This window comes from Salvia splendens, chromosome 21 (assembly GCF_004379255.2).
Source record: "Salvia splendens isolate huo1 chromosome 21, SspV2, whole genome shotgun sequence".
Classification (NCBI taxonomy): Eukaryota; Viridiplantae; Streptophyta; class Magnoliopsida; order Lamiales; family Lamiaceae; genus Salvia; species Salvia splendens.
Genome location: NC_056052.1, coordinates 23777574 through 23797846, shown reverse-complemented (window position 1 = coordinate 23797846; position 20273 = coordinate 23777574). Strand labels below are relative to the sequence as shown.

General features: G+C 43.7%; 3 protein-coding genes across 5 annotated transcripts; 2 read left to right on the top strand and 1 right to left on the bottom strand.

Annotated features, from left to right (window-relative positions):
* The first annotated feature begins 196 nt into the window (after positions 1–196).
* LOC121784644 (plasma membrane ATPase 4-like) lies at positions 197–5784 on the top strand. 3 transcript variants are annotated; one of them, XM_042182831.1, is made up of 14 exons: positions 201–420; positions 1755–1874; positions 1957–2193; positions 2262–3146; positions 3226–3475; positions 3542–3706; positions 3793–4031; positions 4127–4159; positions 4249–4330; positions 4424–4584; positions 4658–4831; positions 4913–5095; positions 5219–5400; positions 5492–5784. In XM_042182831.1, exons 1-14 carry the CDS (start codon positions 364–366, stop codon positions 5586–5588), a joined length of 2865 nt encoding a protein of 954 aa, XP_042038765.1. In that variant the 5' UTR covers positions 201–363; the 3' UTR covers positions 5589–5784. The 3 variants fall into 3 exon arrangements, with proteins under 3 accessions (XP_042038767.1, XP_042038765.1, XP_042038766.1); XM_042182832.1 differs by lacking the exon at positions 201–420 and adding an exon at positions 477–1636; XM_042182833.1 differs by lacking the exons at positions 5219–5400; positions 5492–5784 and having other exon boundaries at positions 197–420; positions 4896–5037.
* Positions 5785–10211: 4427 nt separating this feature from the next.
* On the top strand, positions 10212–11845 carry LOC121784647 (probable plastid-lipid-associated protein 8, chloroplastic). Its single transcript, XM_042182840.1, has 4 exons — positions 10212–10434; positions 11060–11183; positions 11296–11475; positions 11548–11845. The coding sequence occupies exons 1-4, from the start codon at positions 10237–10239 to the stop codon at positions 11736–11738; spliced, it is 693 nt and encodes a 230-aa protein (XP_042038774.1). The 5' UTR covers positions 10212–10236; the 3' UTR covers positions 11739–11845.
* Positions 11797–20204, bottom strand: LOC121784648 (protein FAM32A-like). The gene is made up of 3 exons (XM_042182841.1): positions 20057–20204; positions 12277–12438; positions 11797–12124 (listed from the first exon to the last, which is right to left on the bottom strand). Exons 2-3 carry the CDS (start codon positions 12422–12424, stop codon positions 11892–11894), a joined length of 381 nt encoding a protein of 126 aa, XP_042038775.1. The 5' UTR covers positions 12425–12438; positions 20057–20204; the 3' UTR covers positions 11797–11891.
* Between the last annotated feature and the right edge of the window lie 69 nt (positions 20205–20273).

The following is a 20273-nucleotide window of genomic DNA, read 5'->3' as shown; positions in this document are numbered from 1 at the left end:
TTGTCTCAATCAATAGGGACAATAAAAAAGAAAGGGAGAAATGATGCTAAGGAAGAAAGCATAAGCCATTGGCTTTGGATCTTGCATGTGAATTTAAAAGTTGATAGTCTTTCCTTACTTTTTTTGGTTGTGCTTCTGCCCTTTGTCCAATCTTGACACACATATATGACTGTGTCATGTCATCCATTTTACTTTGTTGGATTTATATGCTACTCAACCCCCTCTTCATTTCTCCTACTACCAAATCACCTCTATCTCTCTTCATTCTCTCTCATCCAAGCAAGAATCATGGTCTTTCACTAGCTTCTCTCTTCTTCTTGAAGTTGATAATTTTTTAGCTCTTTTTCTGTCTTCTCCTTCAACATGGGCAGCACAAAGGGCATCAGTCTTGAAGAGATCAAGAATGAAGCTGTTGATTTGGTTTGTATCAATACATACATATACATAATATGCATGTGTGTGTGTGTGTGTGTGTGTGTTTTCTTTCTTTCTTTCACAAGAGTGTGTTTGTTTTGTTATACACTTTGCTTGATATTCTTGAAGCTTTTATCATCAGTTTTATGCAAAGATACATGCTTGTGGGACTTGGTTTACTTTAGCAAAACTATGCACACATTGGGGTGTGTGTGTGTGTATTTGTGTGTTTGGGTTTATAGTATATGCCAGAAAATTTGATTACTTATCGTGAATTTTCATAAATTGTACATCATAATTTTTATGTTATTTGCATGCAAGAATTTTGTTTGGAAATTGCTTAATTTACTATTTTATTGTGATTTTGTTGTAGCATGTTGCATTCCATGATCTGTGCTCACAAAGAACTAAGTAAAGCATGTAATTCTTTTTTTGCTTGGAATCAAAGCTAAATTCTAGTTGGTGCATGTGGAATAGTTGGCTTCATTTTCTTCTCAACAGGAAAAAAAATCACTCTTGGGAAAAGTGAACAATAAGATTTTTCTCCTTTTTATTTGCAAATTATGGCAACAGATTACTAGAATTAGAAATGATTCTTGAGAAAGTTTCATCCTACTTTTCTAACTCGAATGATTTCTTTTAATATCACAACAAATTAAGTACTATTATTTTAATATTTGCAATCAAGATAACATCCGAATCTCGGTAAGTATCAATATTTCTTTGTTAGTGTGTAGTATGCATATATGCTCACAATCTGCCACTATATATATGGAGAATTATCATATAAAGTTTATTTTGTTTTTGGGTTTTTCTAAGCTTCTTAAACACTTAACAATTGATTTTACAGAGTTTTTGTTACTTTTTATTATGTGATTCTTTGCTTTGCTTATTCTTCTTCTTTTTGGAGAGCTTTAATTGGTTTGGTTTATATCATTTATGTTTTTCACATGATGCACATTGCCTTCACTCAGTTTTTGTCTTTTCAAAGGCAGATGAGAATTAACACAAAAAGAAAATATATAATAAAGTGATAGTAATTTTTTGCTTTTTTGAGTAAAAAGTAATAGTAATTTTGAGATATGTGATTTGTTAACTAACACCTTGTATAAGTTAGTTCAAGTGAGCTTCTACAGAACTTCTCGCATAGTTAAAGATGAAACCTGATATAATAATCTGATAAATGTATGCCTTGATAAACCAAAACTCAAGTATATCAAAGGTAAAATTAACATCACCAAGTGAAAGAAAAGTAGTGATGAATTGAAGAAGAGAGAATGCTGGTTAAATAGGAGCATTTTTCAATAGATTGAACAACAATTTGAATGTCCAATTTTTAGGAAAGGATTCCTGTAGATGAAGTATTCGAGCAGCTAAAATGCACGAGAGAAGGCCTTACTTCGGAGGAAGGCGAGAACAGGCTGAAAATATTTGGTCCAAACAAATTGGAAGAGAAAAAGGTTTGATCACATTGTCTTGTTTCTTCATCAAATTCTGTTTTGAATTATATTATGTTTGAGAAAGAATGATTATTACATGTAGGAAAGCAAGCTTCTCAAGTTTCTAGGCTTCATGTGGAACCCACTGTCATGGGTCATGGAGGCTGCTGCCCTGATGGCTATAGTCCTAGCCAACGGGGATGGCAGGCCTCCCGACTGGCAGGACTTCGTTGGCATTGTCGCGCTTCTGTTCATCAACTCCACCATCAGTTTCATCGAAGAAAACAATGCTGGCAACGCTGCTGCAGCTCTCATGGCTGGACTCGCGCCAAAAACCAAGGTATAACTTGATTGATGGACTCAAGATTTCAGTTGCAACAATGTTTTACGACTTATGATGTGGTTTAGGTCTTGAGAGACGGTCGATGGACTGAGCAGGACGCGGCCATCCTTGTCCCGGGTGACATAATAAGCATTAAGCTAGGAGATATCATCCCTGCTGATGCTCGTCTCCTTGAAGGCGACCCCTTGAAAGTCGACCAATCTGCATTGACCGGAGAGTCCCTCCCAGTGACCAAGAGCCCCTCGGATGAGGTCTTCTCCGGGTCAACGTGCAAGCAAGGAGAGATCGAGGCTGTTGTCATTGCAACGGGAGTCCACACGTTCTTTGGCAAGGCTGCTCATCTGGTGGACAGCACCAACCAAGTTGGACACTTCCAGCAGGTTCTGACCGCCATCGGGAACTTCTGCATCTGCTCCATCTTCGTGGGGATAATCATCGAGATCATAGTCATGTACCCCATACAGCACCGCAAGTACAGGGACGGGATTGACAATCTGCTGGTCCTCTTGATTGGAGGGATCCCCATTGCCATGCCAACCGTGTTGTCCGTTACCATGGCTATTGGATCCCACCGGCTCTCTCAGCAGGGCGCCATCACGAAACGAATGACAGCCATAGAGGAAATGGCCGGGATGGATGTCCTCTGCAGTGACAAAACAGGAACACTCACTTTGAACAAGTTGACTGTTGACAAGAGCCTAATTGAAGTTTTTGTGAAGGGATTGGATAGAGAGCAGGTGATTTTGCTCGCTGCTCGGGCTTCGAGAACTGAGAATCAAGATGCCATAGATGCTGCCATTGTAGGGATGCTTGCTGATCCAAAGGAGGCGAGAGCTGGTATAAGAGAGGTGCATTTTCTGCCTTTCAACCCTGTGGATAAGAGGACTGCATTAACCTACATAGATTCCAACGGGAACTGGCATCGCGCGAGCAAAGGTGCACCCGAGCAGGTATGCTAAAGCTTAAAGATTGACTCTCTCTCACAAATACTTTCACCTATAATTATAGCCTTTTTCCCCATCTGTGTAGATATTGGAACTTTGTCATAGCAAGGACGATGTGAGGAAGAAAGTTCATTCTGTTATAGATAAGTTTGCTGAACGCGGGCTTCGTTCTTTGGGAGTTGCCAGACAAGAAGTTCCTGAGAAGACGAAGGAAAGTCTTGGAGGGCCGTGGCAGCTCGTTGGCCTGCTGCCTTTGTTCGATCCGCCTAGGCATGACAGTGCAGAAACAATCCAGAGAGCCTTGAATCTTGGTGTGAATGTGAAGATGATCACTGGTAACGAATCAATCACATGGGTGTTTAGTTTCTCAAACAGTTACTCACTCGTTCCTCGTTTCTCAGGTGATCAGCTAGCCATTGCAAAGGAGACGGGGCGCAGGCTTGGAATGGGGACGAACATGTACCCGTCCTCTTCGTTGCTTGGACAAGACAAGGACAAATCTATAGCAGCACTTCCTGTGGATGAGCTGATCGAGAAAGCCGATGGCTTTGCTGGAGTTTTTCCTGGTGAGTTTACCTTAATTTTTCGTCTATTTCTGTTTCATGCTAATCAATGCTGTAATATGAAACTGTTCCATGTGAACGAACTGCAGAGCACAAATACGAAATCGTGAAGAGATTGCAAGAGAGGAAGCACATATGTGGTATGACAGGGGATGGTGTGAACGATGCTCCGGCTCTGAAGAAGGCAGATATAGGCATTGCTGTTGCTGATGCAACGGATGCTGCTCGAGGCGCATCAGACATCGTCTTGACAGAGCCGGGGCTGAGCGTCATCATAAGCGCAGTGCTCACGAGCAGGGCTATTTTCCAGAGAATGAAGAATTACACTGTGAGTGTGTTTGCTCATTTCATTTCATCACTCTATGCATCTTTAGCTGCTGCATAACTCACTGAACTGTTACTATATTCGATGTCTTTCTGCAGATATACGCCGTCTCAATCACAATCCGTATAGTGGTAAGTGTTTGAAAAACGCCATGTCTCAGCACTAGCTTTCTCCTCATCAGGCAAAATTGAAACTCTTTTTTCTGTGCAAAAAAATACAGTTTGGATTCATGCTTATAGCTCTGATATGGAAGTTCGACTTCGCTCCGTTCATGGTTCTGATAATTGCCATATTAAACGACGGTTAGTTAACTGTTAAGCTCCAAAACTGCATCATAATCACTGCCTAATACTACATAGCACCACATGTATTCACACATTGCATATGACTAACAGGAACAATCATGACTATCTCAAAGGATCGGGTAAAGCCATCTCCGGTCCCAGACAGCTGGAAACTCAAGGAGATTTTCGCCACAGGAGTCGTCTTGGGAGGCTACTTGGCATTAGGGACAGTACTATTCTTCTGGCTTGTGAAGGACACCACTATTTTATCTGTAAGCACAAGGTCTCGAGTTTCCCTAATTTTACGCGCATTTTAGTCATTTCTCGATTCCCGTTTATTTGCAGGACAAGTTCGGTGTGAGGCCTTTGAAAGACAGTCCTGAGGAGATAATGGCTGTGTTGTACCTGCAAGTGAGCATTGTGAGCCAAGCGCTCATCTTCGTGACAAGGTCTCGTAGCTGGTCGTTTGCTGAGCGGCCCGGGATGTTCCTGCTGGGCGCTTTCCTGATAGCTCAGTTGGTAAGAGCACCATCTGCAAGAGCTGCATTCATCATCATTGTTAAGATGCTGACTCTGATATTAGCCGATTTTTTGTGATAGGTAGCGACGTTGATAGCTGTTTACGCGAACTGGACCTTTGCGAAGATCAAAGGGTGCGGATGGGGCTGGGCGGGGGTCATCTGGCTCTACAGCATTGTCACCTACTTCCCTCTCGACATCCTCAAGTTCTGCATTCGCTACGTACTGAGTGGGAAGGCGTGGGATAATCTTTTGGAGAACAAGGTACGTTTTCTCTTCCACGACAATCTTTCTAGGTTCGACCAGATAGGGGTGTGATTGATAGCATACGAGTATAGCTTGGTTGGTTTACGGGCTAATGCATAAGCTCTCATTGTTTGTGTATAGACTGCATTCACCACCAAATCCAACTATGGGAAAGAAGAGAGAGAGGCTCAGTGGGCTGCTGCACAAAGGACTTTGCACGGCCTTCAGCCACCGGAAACCTCCAATCTCTTCAATGAGAAGAACAGCTACAGAGAGTTGTCCGAGATAGCTGAGCAGGCCAAACGACGAGCAGAGGTTGCGAGGTACTAAAAAATCCCCCCAACTTCAACAAACCACACACACTGTCATGTGATATGTATGTATTGGTGAGATTGCATTGGCTTTGTGATGCAGGCTGCGAGAGCTGCACACGCTGAAGGGGCACGTCGAATCTGTGGTGAAGCTGAAAGGACTCGACATCGATACGATCCAGCAGCATTACACAGTCTGATCCAATCAATGTGTGGTGAAGAAGATGAAGAGATGCATGTTGTTGTTTTAAGTAATCAGCTTTTAGATAGTTAAACTACTTTTTTATATATAATCTGTAGACCTACTTGAAGAAGCTTGAAGCAGGAAATTATAATAGAATTCTGAGGTTGTGCTGTTTACCATGAATAATGAAATATTATATTGGTTTTTCCTTACTCTAATGTGACAATACCATAATATATTATGCATGTTGGAATACTTTTTTATTATTTTCAAACTTGCCAACAAAATCTCAGTCCATATTTTAAGACTTATACTAAATTACCTGGGTAGCAAATGGCCTAAATCAATTTTTAGAATAACTTACAACATAAGATTATCTTGAAAGTGGTTCTACATATATACATACAAGCAAAAGGCAGAAGTCTTGATGAACGCAGCTGCACGCCTACACGATTAATGTGGGGAGATTGATAAAGTAATCTGCAAGGGAAAATATTGGAAAGTGGTGAACTTCGACAAGCTGAATAGCATATTTGTACATTAGAACATAATTTTGGAATTTAGAGAAATGTTACACTATCAATTCTTATAAGTTATAAAGTTCAACTATTGATACCTTACTGGGAACCAACTATTCCAATTGTATGATCACATTCACATTCATAGCAATATTCAAATCCAATTCAGAGCATCTAACATTTCCAAGGAAATGTGTGATAGAATGCAGTTTCACAAATGTCATAAGTTATTCAAATTGTAATAGAGAATATGCATTTCCCACAATGCATGCATGCAGGGTATCTGTTAAGTGCTGAATTTCTACTTCCCCTGAAATCTCTAAATCTTTTTCCCGGATGCCGGGTGGGAAGATTCTGCAGCCCTTTTGCCCCGACTCTTAGCATTTCTTTCAGCTTCTTCTTCTGCCTTTAACCGCTCAACAGCTTGTGCGAAGTGAAATAATTTAGTTAAATCCGAGGTCTCTATTCCCAGCAATGCCAGTTGAATGCTACTGTTCAATCCTCCTTTGAATCTACGACACATGTCTTCTCACGTAGAAACTATATCCCATGCATAGCGGTGAACTTCTCCCGGAAGAATTCCCATGTCACTGTTCCGGCAACCACGACCTGGATAATATCTCCCCACCACCTGTAAGCCTCATCTTTCAGTAGTGCTACCGCGCACAGTAATTTCTCCTCTGCCGTATATGGCATAAAAGTGAAAACTCTCTTTACTTGTTCCAACCAGTAATCGGCCTTAGCTGGGTCATCGTCAAGCCTTCCCCTGAGCTGCTCAGGTCAAATTTCATATAATGTTTTCAAAATTGATGACTGTCTAGTCTGTCGTAAAGCGGTTGCCAAAGTCTGCACAATTGCCTCCAACCCTGGAATCAGGATAGGGGCTGCGGGAATCTCCTCAGACTGAGAAACTATTTCACTAGAGGCTTCATCATTTGACATCTCGATATCTGATGAAGAATAATAACTGCATCAAGTCACAAGTCACAGACATTTCGAATCATATGCTGCATGCTCCTATAACTCAATTCCAGCCTAGAATTTTCATGAAGTGTTGACAGCTGTGGTTTGGGATCACAACTGTTTTGGGATCTCATGTGGTTTGGGATCATAACTGTTTTTACAGCCTACCAGAAGTTGACAGCTTCTGACAGTTATTTTCTAACAATTTATGAACATAGCAAGCAAATTTCTTAAATCCTAATTCCTATAAAGATATAGAAATATAGAATGCTTCTAAAGACTCGTTAAAAATTGTTAAAACAAAGTTTCTACTATCCTAAGCGTCAACATTTTCCTTTAATCTATAAACATAGATTCCACTATAGTTATAGCAATAACAGCTTAAGATCACAATAAATTACCACCATTTTTATTTCCATTCAAGATTCAGCCTTTAATATACCAACATCATTTAAATCATGCCCACTATAATAATCATCAAGAATTAGCCTCCAAAGCATTTAAACTAAGATCAACCTCAAAGCTTACTAGCCAAATTTTCGAACATAATTCATACTTAATTAATCATGCATGATTCATTTTAGCAAGAATCGACCCAAAAAATCCTCATTGAATGCTTCAAAGTTTTCGGCTCCTCTAGCATTCTCCACACCTTAGGATTTCTTCATTTTCATGCTCAATTCACCATTAACAACAAATTCGAAACCCAAATTAGACAATTAGAATAACACCCATCAACATTCAAGCAACAGAAACAATGACACTTAGGATTTCAGCAACCTAAAATTAAAATTCCTACTTTCTCCCACAAATTTCACTTGTAGAAGGTAGTGTACTGTGTCGAGATAGAATTTCTACCTTAGTTTGAGGAGTCTTTAATGGGTCTTGAACGTCAAACCTGGAAAATTGGAAATGACCCTTCACTGATCACTTTACTCTTTTCGTATCTTGCCACATGGCACACAATTTTAACAGCATTAGGCCATATGCAAACGTTGTCTTTTATCCGTCCCTTAACCGTCTCTTAAATTACTATTCATGGGCCCCACTATACCTTTTTACTTCATCTCTTAATTAAGGGACATAACCTGCAATCCTTCATCTCTTATCCGTCCTTTTTAACCGTATGTTGAATTACTATTCATTCAATTTTATTTTTTATTTTTATTTCCAACAAATTCAATTAATAAAAACACACTTCATTAAATAAAATAAAATTACAACATAAAATTCGTAAAATCCTAAAAAAATTTAAAAATACATAATTTAATAATTTTCTCCGCCAAATTTTTCTCAAATGTGCTCCATTAGATCATCTTGGAGTTGGGCGTGGGCGGTAGAGTCACGTGTCCTTGCCCGAATAGACAACGGTTCTTGTATAGACGGATGCACTCCATTGCGAGGCGGACTACTTGCGATAGAGCTCCGGGGGCTTCAGGGTCGAACCAATTTCCCGCCTCAGGTCCTTCGTCTTGGACAATCATGTTGTGCAAGATTATGCACGTATACATGATGTCAACCATACTCTCCATGAACCACGTACGAGCCGAAGCTTTGATTATATTGAAGCGCGCTTGGAGAACCCCGAACGCCCTCTCCACATCCTTGCGAGCAGCCTCCTGCTTCTACGCAAAAAGAATCTGCTTTGCGTTCACAGGCCTGTTGCACGTCTTCACGAAGGTTGACCACTTCAGGTAGATGTCGTCGGCAAGATTGTACCCCATTTTATACTGCCGGTTGTTAGCAATGAAGTTGATGGCCGACGCTTTACCATCCAAAACTTCGGCGAAGAGGTCGGATTGCTGGAGCACGTTTATGTCGTTGCTCGATCCGGGGACCCCGAAGTACGCATGCTAGATCCATAGCCGGTAGTCGGCAACGACCTCGAGTATAACGGTGGGGTGGGTGCCTTTGTGGCCGCTAGTGTACGACCCCCTCCACATGACAAGGCAATTCTTCCATTGCCAGTGCATGCAATCGACGCTGCCAAGCATCCCGGGGAATCCGTGCACTTCTTCGTGAAGGTGGAGCAGAAACTGACAATCTGTCGTGCTTTGCCTCTGGAGAAATTCGTCAGTGAAGGTATTCGTCGAACACATCAAGCACATTCTCCCAGTGCTTTCTCCAATGTGGAGGTATTCGTCGAATACATCCGCCGTTTGTCCAGTCGCAAGTTGACGGATTGCTGCAGTACATTTCTGCAGCGTCGGGTGGCCGGGACGGCCGACGGCGTCGAACCTTTCTTGGAAGAACTCTTCTCGGACTGCCAATGTATTTGCAATATGGAGAAATAGCGGTTTCCGCATGCGGAAACGTCGACGGAAGTAGGTATCTCCCAAACCGGGTTATCGCAGAAGTAGGCGTGGACTAACCTTGCGGCGGCTTCCTCCCGGTTATGATGGATGTAAGTCTAGGAGCGTCTTTGGGGCGGGGCGGCTTCCTCCGCCTCCCGACGTCGATCTTCTTCAAGTGATTCTTCCATTATTCGACGCATTTGCTCATATGGATCCATTAGATCGATTAACTTTGGGGGAAGAATAAAAGAGTTGATTTGAGATGAAAATTGGAGTTGAAAGAGAGATGATTTGAGAAGAATAGATGTGTGTTTGTGTGTGAAATGAGGATGAAATAGGAGTATTTATAGAGTAAAAAATAAAAAAATAATAATAAATAGGAAAACGATCGAAAATTGGTAATATTACTGTTTTTCAAATTTTAAATTTTTTTATTAAATTTGAATTTTTTTAAAAAAATAATTTATTGCGTCAGCGTGACGAAACTCACTCGCGGGGCGGCGAGTAGGCGTCATGCATGGCGCCGGAGCACGCCACGTCGCGCGAGCGTGGCGAGCGTCTCGGAGAGACGGGTGTCTCGGCGGGCTGGGGACGCTGCAACGCATCCCCCGCGTCTCGTCACGGAGGAACGGGCTTCGAGCCACCGGCGTAACGGGTTGCGGGTGGCCTTAATTTGGGCTTATTTTATCAGCAATAGTTATTGGGCCGATAAATAAAAGCCCAATGAAATATGATAACGGAATATTTGTATTTGCCGACGTGGCACAACTCAGCCCGCGAAACCATACTGTAGTGGGACCCGCCTGGAGATTTCCCACTTCTCATAAAAAATAACAGAAGTACCGACGATAATAATACCACAAAGCAAACTACGGCTTTGAAATATTGTATGGCTTCCATCACCACTTCTTCTGCTGCAAATGCTGTTGCCAAATTCCCACTTCCATTTCCCTCTCCGAGGAATTCGCCGCACTCCATTTCTCTTCCACGCCGAGCTCGATCCTCCGCCGGCGTCTGTGCTTCGCTGTCCGCGGCGGCTCTCCCGCTGTCTAAGCCCGATGATTTGGTAGAGAACATTCTGTCCAAGGTAGATTTCTTTAATCAAACGGATCTCTGTCTTTCGAATTTTCTTTTGTTGGCGAGGTTATTTTTTATCAATTGTGTATCTTGCTAGAGCTGAGCGGTATGAATATTTGAAATTGGGGGATATGAACGTCACTCAATTAGGGATTTTAAGTTTTCTTTAGTCAATTAAGGTATCGGAAGGGGTAATTTGTTTTCTTTACTGCTGCTTGCGTCACATTATCACAGTAGCTCTTGTTTAGATCTAAATTCCTTTCACTTAACAATTGAGATTCCTATCTTTTATATTGTTGCCTGCACATACTTAAGCTTAAGCAGCAAGTGTTCATCACCTAAATGTCCTTGGCATTTCCTATGTTTTTGTTGAAAACTATTCATTGTTTGGCATTTCCACTTTGAGGAGCACAGAATAAAATACAGTTGTGGTTTGGCTGTTTACATCTTCTTTACATTTTCCTCAATTTTGGTAAACAAGACTATATTTCCCATGAATGTTATGCATTTGTATTGAGGAGACTTGATTCTTAGCCATGAAACATTATGTATGCCACGTGTATGTCTATGAAGAAAGATATGTATGCGTTTATTTTCGACGAAAGTGAAACTGAGATTCATCATTTGCTGACTAGGTAGTGCAAACAGATAGAGGAGTTCTGCTGGCAGGCAATGAACACCAAAAGGTCGCGGAAGTAGCTGATGAACTGCAGAAATTTTGCGTCAGTGAGCCGGTCAAGTGTCCCCTCATATTTGGAGGTGAATACTGCTGCTAGTTACTGTTGTTTATGACTTAAGATGGAAACTATATATGTTGCATTGTATGTTTCCAAAAGTTAACCAGTGTTGTTTTGTTAAATCCTTGCAACAGAGTGGGACGTTGTGTATTGTTCAAATCCCACATCCCCTGGTGGTGAATACCGGAGTGCATTAGGCCGGCTCGTGTTCAAGACCAAGGAGATGATTCAGGTGGTCGAGGCCCCTGACATTGTGAGGAATCGAGTATCCTTCTCTCTCTTGGGCTTCATTGATGGAGAAGTCTCGTTAAAGGGTAATTTCCCCACTCCCTCTATTAATCTGTAACTGTCTGAGTGTTTGATCTCGATCGGGTGTTGGATGGCAGGGAAACTGACGGCTTTGGATGACAAATGGATACAAGTAGTGTTTGAGGCACCTGAGCTCAAGGTTGGTGGAGCTGGGTTCAGATATGGCGGCCAGAGTGAAGTGAAGCTCCAAATCACATACGTAGACGACAAGATCAGATTAGGGAAAGGCTCCAGAGGCTCTCTATTTGTCTTCCAAAGATTGACATGAGATTATGATTCTTGTAATCATCTCATTGATTTGTATTGAGAATGAGAGACCATGGAAATGTGAATAATGAAACCTTTATGTTATAAGAATGAGGAGATTGTGAAAAATGTACATCAACTTAGTTTTGAAGTACAGAATGGTGAAGCATAGTAGTTAGCCAGGCCCTACTTTGGGGATGTCATAGTGCTCACTCAGATTAGCCAAATACTGATTAAATTCCTCGATGCGATCACGGTGAGACTTCTTAGCAGCCTTCGCAAGTCTCTTCAGCTCGATCTTCTGTCGCTGTTCCATGTAGCGTCTTTCTGCTGGAGTCAAGCGCTCGTCCTCTCCTCCATTTCCATCCCAATATGTGTTGTCCGAAGATACCAAGGCGTTGTTTTCATCTGCACCACAAATTATACAAACACCTCTCAGCCACATTCAGCTTCTGCTAGTTGATTCCATATAGAGAACTAATGAAACAAGAAAAGGACCAGACAGAAACATGACAAGTTGAACTATCTAATTCAGAGAGGTGAAGAATATTGTGGTAAACCTGTCAACTGGTCGTGGCCAGCAGCATGATACGATAGGATATATCGCTCTTTGTGCTTCCGTTTCTTTTTTATACCTGCGTTCCTCACATCCAAAGCTTTTCCCTTCAGCCTCAGCTTGGCAGCAACAACATTTTCATAAGCTGACATCTCTTTCTCCCAATCTTGACAAGTTTGACAACATTTGCAGGTTTTCTCAGCTCAAAATTATGAAAATTGATTGCAGTGTACAAAATCGCAGGACAACTTGATTTTAGCTGTAATTTCACTATCATATTTAGCTGATATGGTGGTTAAATGTATACTTGTTGCAGTGGCATGACTGGTTTACACACACACACATTCATGTATAGATATGTGATGGTTGGACGAATTTTTGATAGTAATAAATGCGGGTAAAAAAATATAGATCACGACACAAGGAATTACGTGGTTCGATTTACTGAGGTAAATCTACGTCCACGGGAAGAAAGGAGGGCAAGATTGTATTGCTTGATCTGGTTTACAGCTTACAAATACAGACTTGCTATATGATATTTGATGTCTAGAGAGCTTTTTTTCTCCTTAGTCTATCTGATCTAAGTTCTATTTATACATTGAACTAAGATCGTGGCTTGCATCACCACTAACTAGGTCGTGGATGTCGTGGAGGTCATGAGATCCTGCATGGGTCCACTATCTCTTTGTTTGGTCCGCTATCCTGCATGAGATCCTGCATGAGTTGACACCACTAAATAGATCGTGTAGTGGAGGTCGTGGAGGTTCTGCATGAGTCCACTATCTCCCAGTTCGGTCGAATACTGAGACCGAACTGCTGAACTATTGCCGAGCAGCTTTTGCCGATCTGAGAGTAGAGCTTGATTGGTCGGCTTTTACCGAGCTGTAGGCTGGGGCCGAACTCTTTGGTAATGCCGAACTGATACTCTTCCTTGGGCTTTGGGCTGATGGGCCGTCACTGCTATTGGGCTTGTTTAGTACGTACCCCATCACTACCCCCCCGAAAAGCGAAGTGAATCACTTCGGCGAAGCGAGTCACTTCGGCATTCTGGATAAAGGTACGGGGGAGGCTGACGTCAGGGGACGTGCCTTGCGCGTGACTGCATTAAATGCGACAGTAAAATCCGGCCGTTGAATCCTGAAAAGGTGGGATTCGAAACGGTGCGATGATTTTGAAATCTTCTCCGAATCTGATAAATACGTCCTTTCTTCATCATTTGAACACTTTTGCTATTGCTTCTTCTGCATTCTCTCTCTTTTGCGTAAAAATTTCCTTCCGCTTTCAAGAATTTCTTCAGAATTTCTTCAGACTTTCAAAGAGTAAGAACCATGTCTTCTTCTTCTTCTTCTGAGTCAGGTAGCGGTAGGAAAGGGGGTAAGGGATCTTCTAGCCGGAAAGAGTCCGGGGAGAAGACCGTAGAATACTTTCACAGCATCTTGAGTAAGGACACTGTGATGTCCCTACACGGAAAATATCTTCTTCCCGGGGGGAAGGTGGTGATTCCCGACGACGATCATAGGGCTAACTCGCCGCCGGAGGGTTATGCCACCGTTTACGAAGCCTGCTTAGAATGCGGGCTTCGTTTCCCTCTTCCCCCACCTTTTGTAGAGCTTCTTGATTTTTTCCAACTCCCTTTAGGTCAGGTGACTCCGAATTCTTGGAGGCACTTATCGGCCTTTGCTGCCGAACTGCGTAGGCTAGATAAGGATCTGTCTCTGAGGACAATCCTTAATTTCTTCCAGTTTAAGAGGAAGGGATCTTGGTTTTACTTGATCCCTTTACAGCCCTTTAGAGCCTTTTGTAAAACCAAATGGCCGAAATGGCAAAATCGTTTCTTTTTTTATAATAGGACTTCGGCTTCGGACTTTTCCTGGAGAGGGCCGAAGTCCGTTATTCCTCATCCTCGGGTAGAACCGTTGGACGAGCTCGAGGCCGAGCTCAATAAGATTCCCATGATTAGGAAGCCGTACTTGGAGTCTGAGCTCGTCAAGGGCGACTTCGTGTTCGACTCCTCGTCTTCGGACGACGAGACTGAGGGTGAGGATTTCTTTTTTATGCATTACTGCCTTGACGACGAAAACTAACCTTGTTTTCTTGCTTTTTGGCAGTGAACTTGCTAAACAAGCTCGGTCGCAAATCCTCCGAATCTAAGGAACCGGAGAGGCCGAAAACCACCAGCTCGGCGTCTGATGCCGAGAAGAATCCGAAGAGGCGAAAGACCTCTTCGGATCCAAAGAAGTCGGAGTCGACTTCGGCAAAGGGGAAGGCGAAGCTTCAGAAGCCCCCAAGAGCGCCGGAGAGAGACATCGTCTTGGCGCCCCCTTCGGAGCATGTCTGTGAGCCTTTTGCATGGCCAACGGACTTTGCCGAGGTAACTTCTCTTCTTGATTCTTTGGCTTTGCTTCTTTCCTATGTTTTTTTGGTGGCCCCTCTGTTGACTCTTTCCTTTTTCCATTTTCAGAGGAATAGCATGCTCAGCAAGCTCGTCGCAGTCGAACTCTCTAAAGCGTCCAGCGACTATGCTGAGATGCAGAGGAAGTTGGCGGCTGCTCGTCACCAGGCCGAACAGGCTAAGGCAGACTTTGAGAAGGCCAGAGCTGCTAGGATCTCGGCCCAGGATGAAGCCCAGTTTGCCAAAAACCAGCTCATCATCCAGCGAGAGCAGACGAAACGGAGGGATGCTGCCGCCGTGGTTGCCCAAGGGGAGGTTCTCCGTGCTTTCGCGGAGAAACTCTTTCTGAGCAATCAATTTTCGGCCTTTGTCGGTGATCTGCTGAAACTGATGACCGATAATGCCGAGCAGGGGCCCGAAGTCGTCCTGCCGTTGTACGGCCGAGAGATAGCAGCTCGTCTCCAGAGTCTGCCGCTCCTTGAGGAGCTTGCTTCGTCCTCGGTCCTGCTTTCTGCTGACCGAGTTCGTAGTTGCCGAGCTGACCGGGACGAGAATATGGAGGCTATCTTTGCCTCCTTAGGGCCAGTTTCACCCGCTCCAATTTTCCACGGAGAGGGTGAGACCGAGCAGCTTGATCAGCAGACCGGAGACGGGCAGGCCGAGCAAGAGGTGCTGCAGATCGGTGATGGGGGCACCGAGCAGGCTGGGGGGAGCAGGGAGGCCGAGGCTGAAGCTGAGGCAGACAAGGAGAAGGAAGCTGAACCTCACCGAGGAGCCGGAGACGAAGCTGGCGGAGTATGATTTCGTCTCCCTTCTCTTAGTTTAGTTTCTTCCTTGTTGTAAAATGGCCTTGAAGCCCTCCTTGTGTAAAAATTTTTTTTCTTATGAATGAAAAAATTCTTCTTTCTACACTTGTGTCTTCGTATAGCTTTTCGTACTCTCTTTTACGCCTGTTGTGGTTTACTACCTGCTCAGTAAACTGAAATGCCGAACTGACATAGCTGCTTTGTATTCTTAACTCTTAAGGAGCTGGAGGTACTTCACTGGAAGCGGCTGTACTCTTCCGCTTTAGACGAAGCTGAGAAAAAAGCCATAGCTGACCAGATGAAGAATGACGAACTCTTGGCTTGTTTAGTGAAGCTGGAGGCCGACAATAAGGACTTAGAGTCCGAAAAGAAAGATCTGGAGGCCGAGCTGAATACTGCCGTCGCTGAGAGGACTGCGTATGAGGATTTCATCTGCAGGCGCGGGGGAATGACCATCTCTGAAGTTCAGGAACGAGTTGACGAACTGTGGGAGGAATATCATGTACTCCGGAGGAACAATGCGCTGGAGAGCTCGGCTTGCCAACAAGTCGTGAAATCATTGCGGCGCTGGGCTTCTCGGTACGACATCATTCTTTCCCGGCGTCCCTCAATCGAGAGATTCCTTAGGCATTTCCCGCCAACAGATGCTCGCACTCCAGCTCAAACCTCTGATTCACTTGCTCAAAACCCTACTCCAAGTCAGCAACGAACTCAGGAACAACCGGAGACGTCAAGACGAGGACGGACTGAAGTTCGCAGAGGAGCGGTGACTATGAGTGAGCAAGATCGGCAAATGATTCGTGAAGAGGCTCTTCGCCGCCGAGGTGCTAGAGCTTCCCGGGCTCAGGGAAGAGGCGGTAGGTCGATTAGAGCATCTCGTCGACCTGCTTATTCTTCAGCTGCCCGGAATGGCCGAACTCGGCTTCACGAGGATTTTGTGAATAGATGGCTCAACTTTAGCAACCATGGACAGTAGAATAGTCCTTTGTAATGGCGTAACGCCTTCTCGTAGGGCAGCAGAATTATATGCCGAACAAGTTTTAATAAATGAAATCTTCATTTCGCTTCTATCACTGCGTATTTACAGCTCAGCGAAAAAATTTCATCGTGCTCGTCCTCGGTCTTATGAAGTAAACTTCTTTGACCGGACTCGTCCTCGGTCTTATGAAGTAAGCTTCTTTGACCGGACTCGTCTTTGGTCTTATGAAGTAAACTTCTTTGACCGGACTTGGTCCTCGGTCTTATGAAATAAACTTCTTTGACCGGACTCGTCTTTGGTCTTATGAAGTAAACTTCTTTGACCGGACTCGTTTTTGGTCTTATGAAGTAAATTTCTTTGACCGGACTAAGCTTGTGTCCTAATTTGGCGAGTTTTATCGCTCGGATCGGACTTTCCCTTGTCCTAACTTGGGGATCGGACTTTCCCTTGTCCTAATTCGGCGAGTTTTATCGCGTGGATCGGACTTTCCCTTTGTTGCAGTTCGTTTCAGACGAACTGCTTGTTTCTTAAGCTGAATTGTGGTCTTGTATCCTCCTTAGAAGCTTGGACTCACAATCGTTGGCTTATATATGTTCTAAAAAGGGGATCAGCCTTCGAAGAACAAGATACCTCAGTAACATTTGTAAGAGACGACACGCACATAGACAGACAAAACGCACATAGACAAATAAAAAGGACGAACAAGATTTTAAACTTTTATAAAACAAGCACAAAGAACAAGTAAAAAACAAAGAAAGCACATACCTCTAGGACCGAACTAGACACAAGACTGACTGACCGGACTGTCTCTTGCAAATGGAACTTCTTGAGGTTGGAAATGTGCCATGTTCGGGGTACTTGTTCTCCTGACACGTGAGTCAATTTGTAAGACCCTTTGCCGAGGACTTCTGACACCCGATATGGACCTTCCCATGTGGGTTCGAGTTTGCCCAGCTTTTCTGCTCGGCTTACTTCGTTGTTTCTCAAGACGAGATCTCCCACTTGAAATTGCAGCTTTTTCACCCTTTGGTTATAATACCGGGCTACTTGCTCCTTGTACTTGGCTACTTTTATGCAGGCCAATTCTCTTCTTTCTTCGGCCAGATCTAGTTCGGCTCTCAGTCCGTCATCATTCATTTCTGAGGAGAAATTTAGAGTTCGGGGACTGGGTACGCCGATCTCAACCGGAATCACGGCTTCAGTGCCGTACACCAGACTGTACGGAGTTTCACCGTTGGAGGTTTTGGGTGTAGTTCGGTAGGACCATAGGACTTGAGGGAGATTTTCTACCCATTGTCCTTTGGCTTGTTCTAACCGAGCTTTTAACCCTTTCACCAAGATACGGTTTGTTACCTCCGTTTGTCCGTTTGCTTGTGGGTGGGAGACCGAAGTGAACCGCTGTTGAATATTCAGCTCTTGGCACCAATTCTTGAATGTCTTGTATGTCCCTGATCGCCAAAAGGAGTTCGGCGAGGATGTCCCTGATCGCTATGATCGGGCTTCCTCCTGTCTCCTCGGGATGAGCTGTCTAAAGACCGTTTGCGACGGTCTGCCTCATCGGCACGGGAGAACTGGTCCGCAATGTCCCACATCTCTTGAGCTGTTTGCGGACTGCATTCCACGAGCTTTCTGTAGAGAGCTCCGGGCAGGATTCCATTTTGGAATGCCGAAATGACAAGTAGATCATTGAGATCATCTACTTGTAGGCATTCCTTGTGGAATCTCGTCATAAAGTCGCTGATCTTTTCGTCGCGACCTTGACGTATAGAAAGCAGCTGAGCCGAAGTGATTCGGGCTTCCGCTTTCTGAAAGAACCTCCTGTGGAAAGCATCCATTAGATCTCGGTAAGATCTAATGCTGCCTTGGGGGAGGCTATCGAACCACCTTCTCGCGTTCCCGATAAGCAGCTCGGGAAACAGCTTGCACATATGGACCTCATTGAGACCCTGGTTCGCCATGTTATACTGATAGCGTCCCAGGAAGTCATGAGGATTCACTAACCCGTCATAAGTCATCGACAGAGTTCGGTAGTTCTGTGGCAAGGGAGTTCGGGTGATATCGTCCGAGAACGGAGTCTTCAATGCTCCGTACATGGCGAACCCGACATCTCTTCGGTATGGAGGAGATGGAGTTCTCCTGTGATTCCGGTACCGAGGAGGAACAGGAACATGTCGGGGTTGAGGATTCTTCTTCCTGGAAGACACGGCACTACTGCGGTAGTGACTTTCATGTCTGGATGAGGAGGGAGAATCCACCGTTTTCGTCTCCGGCTTTTGGCCCTTTTGCAGGAAAATTAAGAACTCTTCCTGCTTCTCGGCCAAAAACAACTTGACAGCCTCGTTCAAATCGGGCTGCTGGGAAGACTCGGTGCGATGAGTCTTTGAGCGGCTTGTTCCTTCTCCGTGAGAACTGGAAGTAGATTTCTCCCGAGGCTGTTTTCCAGACCTGCGGGCTGGACTAGCTTCCTCATGGTTATCACGAACGGTATTATGGGTGTTACGTGATCTGGTATGCATTTTTTTTTTTTTTTTTTTGGGTGGAAAAAGGGTCAAAAATTCGCTTTATCACAAATTTGGTTCTCTGTTTCCCACAGACGGCGCCAGTGATGGTTGGACGAATTTTTGATAGTAATAAATGCGGGTAAAAAAATATAGATCACGACACAAGGAATTACGTGGTTCGATTTACTGAGGTAAATCTACGTCCACGGGAAGAAAGGAGGGCAAGATTGTATTGCTTGATCTGGTTTACAGCTTACAAATACAGACTTGCTATATGATATTTGATGTCTAGAGAGCTTTTTTTCTCCTTAGTCTATCTGATCTAAGTTCTATTTATACATTGAACTAAGATCGTGGCTTGCATCACCACTAACTAGGTCGTGGATGTCGTGGAGGTCATGAGATCCTGCATGGGTCCACTATCTCTTTGTTTGGTCCGCTATCCTGCATGAGATCCTGCATGAGTTGACACCACTAAATAGATCGTGTAGTGGAGGTCGTGGAGGTTCTGCATGAGTCCACTATCTCCCAGTTCGGTCGAATACTGAGACCGAACTGCTGAACTATTGCCGAGCAGCTTTTGCCGATCTGAGAGTAGAGCTTGATTGGTCGGCTTTTACCGAGCTGTAGGCTGGGGCCGAACTCTTTGGTAATGCCGAACTGATACTCTTCCTTGGGCTTTGGGCTGATGGGCCGTCACTGCTATTGGGCTTGTTTAGTACGTACCCCATCAATATGCATATGTAATACAAGTAATAAAAGACTGATTTTTTTTCTAAATCTGCAATCTCTACTCTGACTGAAGCTATAAACAAGTGCTATTGAATTCCATAATATGCTCTGCAGAATTACTAAAGTATTCACTTAATTAACTACTCCTATCTCTCATTCAAGTTTTGACTTTGAGATGGCACAGCATCTCTCTTCTCAGCACATCGCATTATCCATATCTTTCATTCAAGTTCTTTCGCATTCAGATTTTCGAAACAGAATCACAAAAAAAAACAAAGATGCAAACTTGATCAACAAATATCAAGTATTCAGAAATACAAATCCGCGAAAATCCTAATGCCACAATAGAGGATAGCAAGACATTGATGGCGTACCTGAATCTTTGAACAGACAGAAATTCACAAAATCTATGCAGAAAAGATCCAGGCGTCGTCTCGCGAAGCTTCTCCCCCTTCTCCACACTCTTAATAAAATTGACGAAATTGTGAATGCGAACGCGATATCTGTATAGTCTAAGCGGAGGAGTTTTTCGTCATTTCATTCTGCTTTCTTTTTTTCGTCTTTTTGTTTTGGTTGGAATAGAAGAATCTG

What these genes read in the sequence shown, in the direction of transcription:
- LOC121784644 (XM_042182831.1), top strand. Translation starts at nt 364, where the DNA reads ATGGGCAGCACAAAGGGCATCAGTCTTGAAGAGATCAAGAATGAAGCT. An exon ending in CTTTGCTGGAGTTTTTCCTG is followed by an intron (nt 3,707 to 3,792) that starts GTGAGTTTACCT and finishes AACGAACTGCAG; the next exon opens with AGCACAAATACGAAATCGTG. An exon ending in CAATCACAATCCGTATAGTG is followed by an intron (nt 4,160 to 4,248) that starts GTAAGTGTTTGA and finishes AAAAAAATACAG; the next exon opens with TTTGGATTCATGCTTATAGC.
- LOC121784647 (XM_042182840.1), top strand. Translation starts at nt 10,237, where the DNA reads ATGGCTTCCATCACCACTTCTTCTGCTGCAAATGCTGTTGCCAAATTC. An exon ending in GTGTCCCCTCATATTTGGAG is followed by an intron (nt 11,184 to 11,295) that starts GTGAATACTGCT and finishes TCCTTGCAACAG; the next exon opens with AGTGGGACGTTGTGTATTGT. An exon ending in TGGAGAAGTCTCGTTAAAGG is followed by an intron (nt 11,476 to 11,547) that starts GTAATTTCCCCA and finishes GTTGGATGGCAG; the next exon opens with GGAAACTGACGGCTTTGGAT.
- LOC121784648 (XM_042182841.1), bottom strand. Translation starts at nt 12,424, where the DNA reads ATGTCAGCTTATGAAAATGTTGTTGCTGCCAAGCTGAGGCTGAAGGGA. An exon ending in TGGCCACGACCAGTTGACAG is followed by an intron (nt 12,125 to 12,276) that starts GTTTACCACAAT and finishes TTTGTGGTGCAG; the next exon opens with ATGAAAACAACGCCTTGGTA.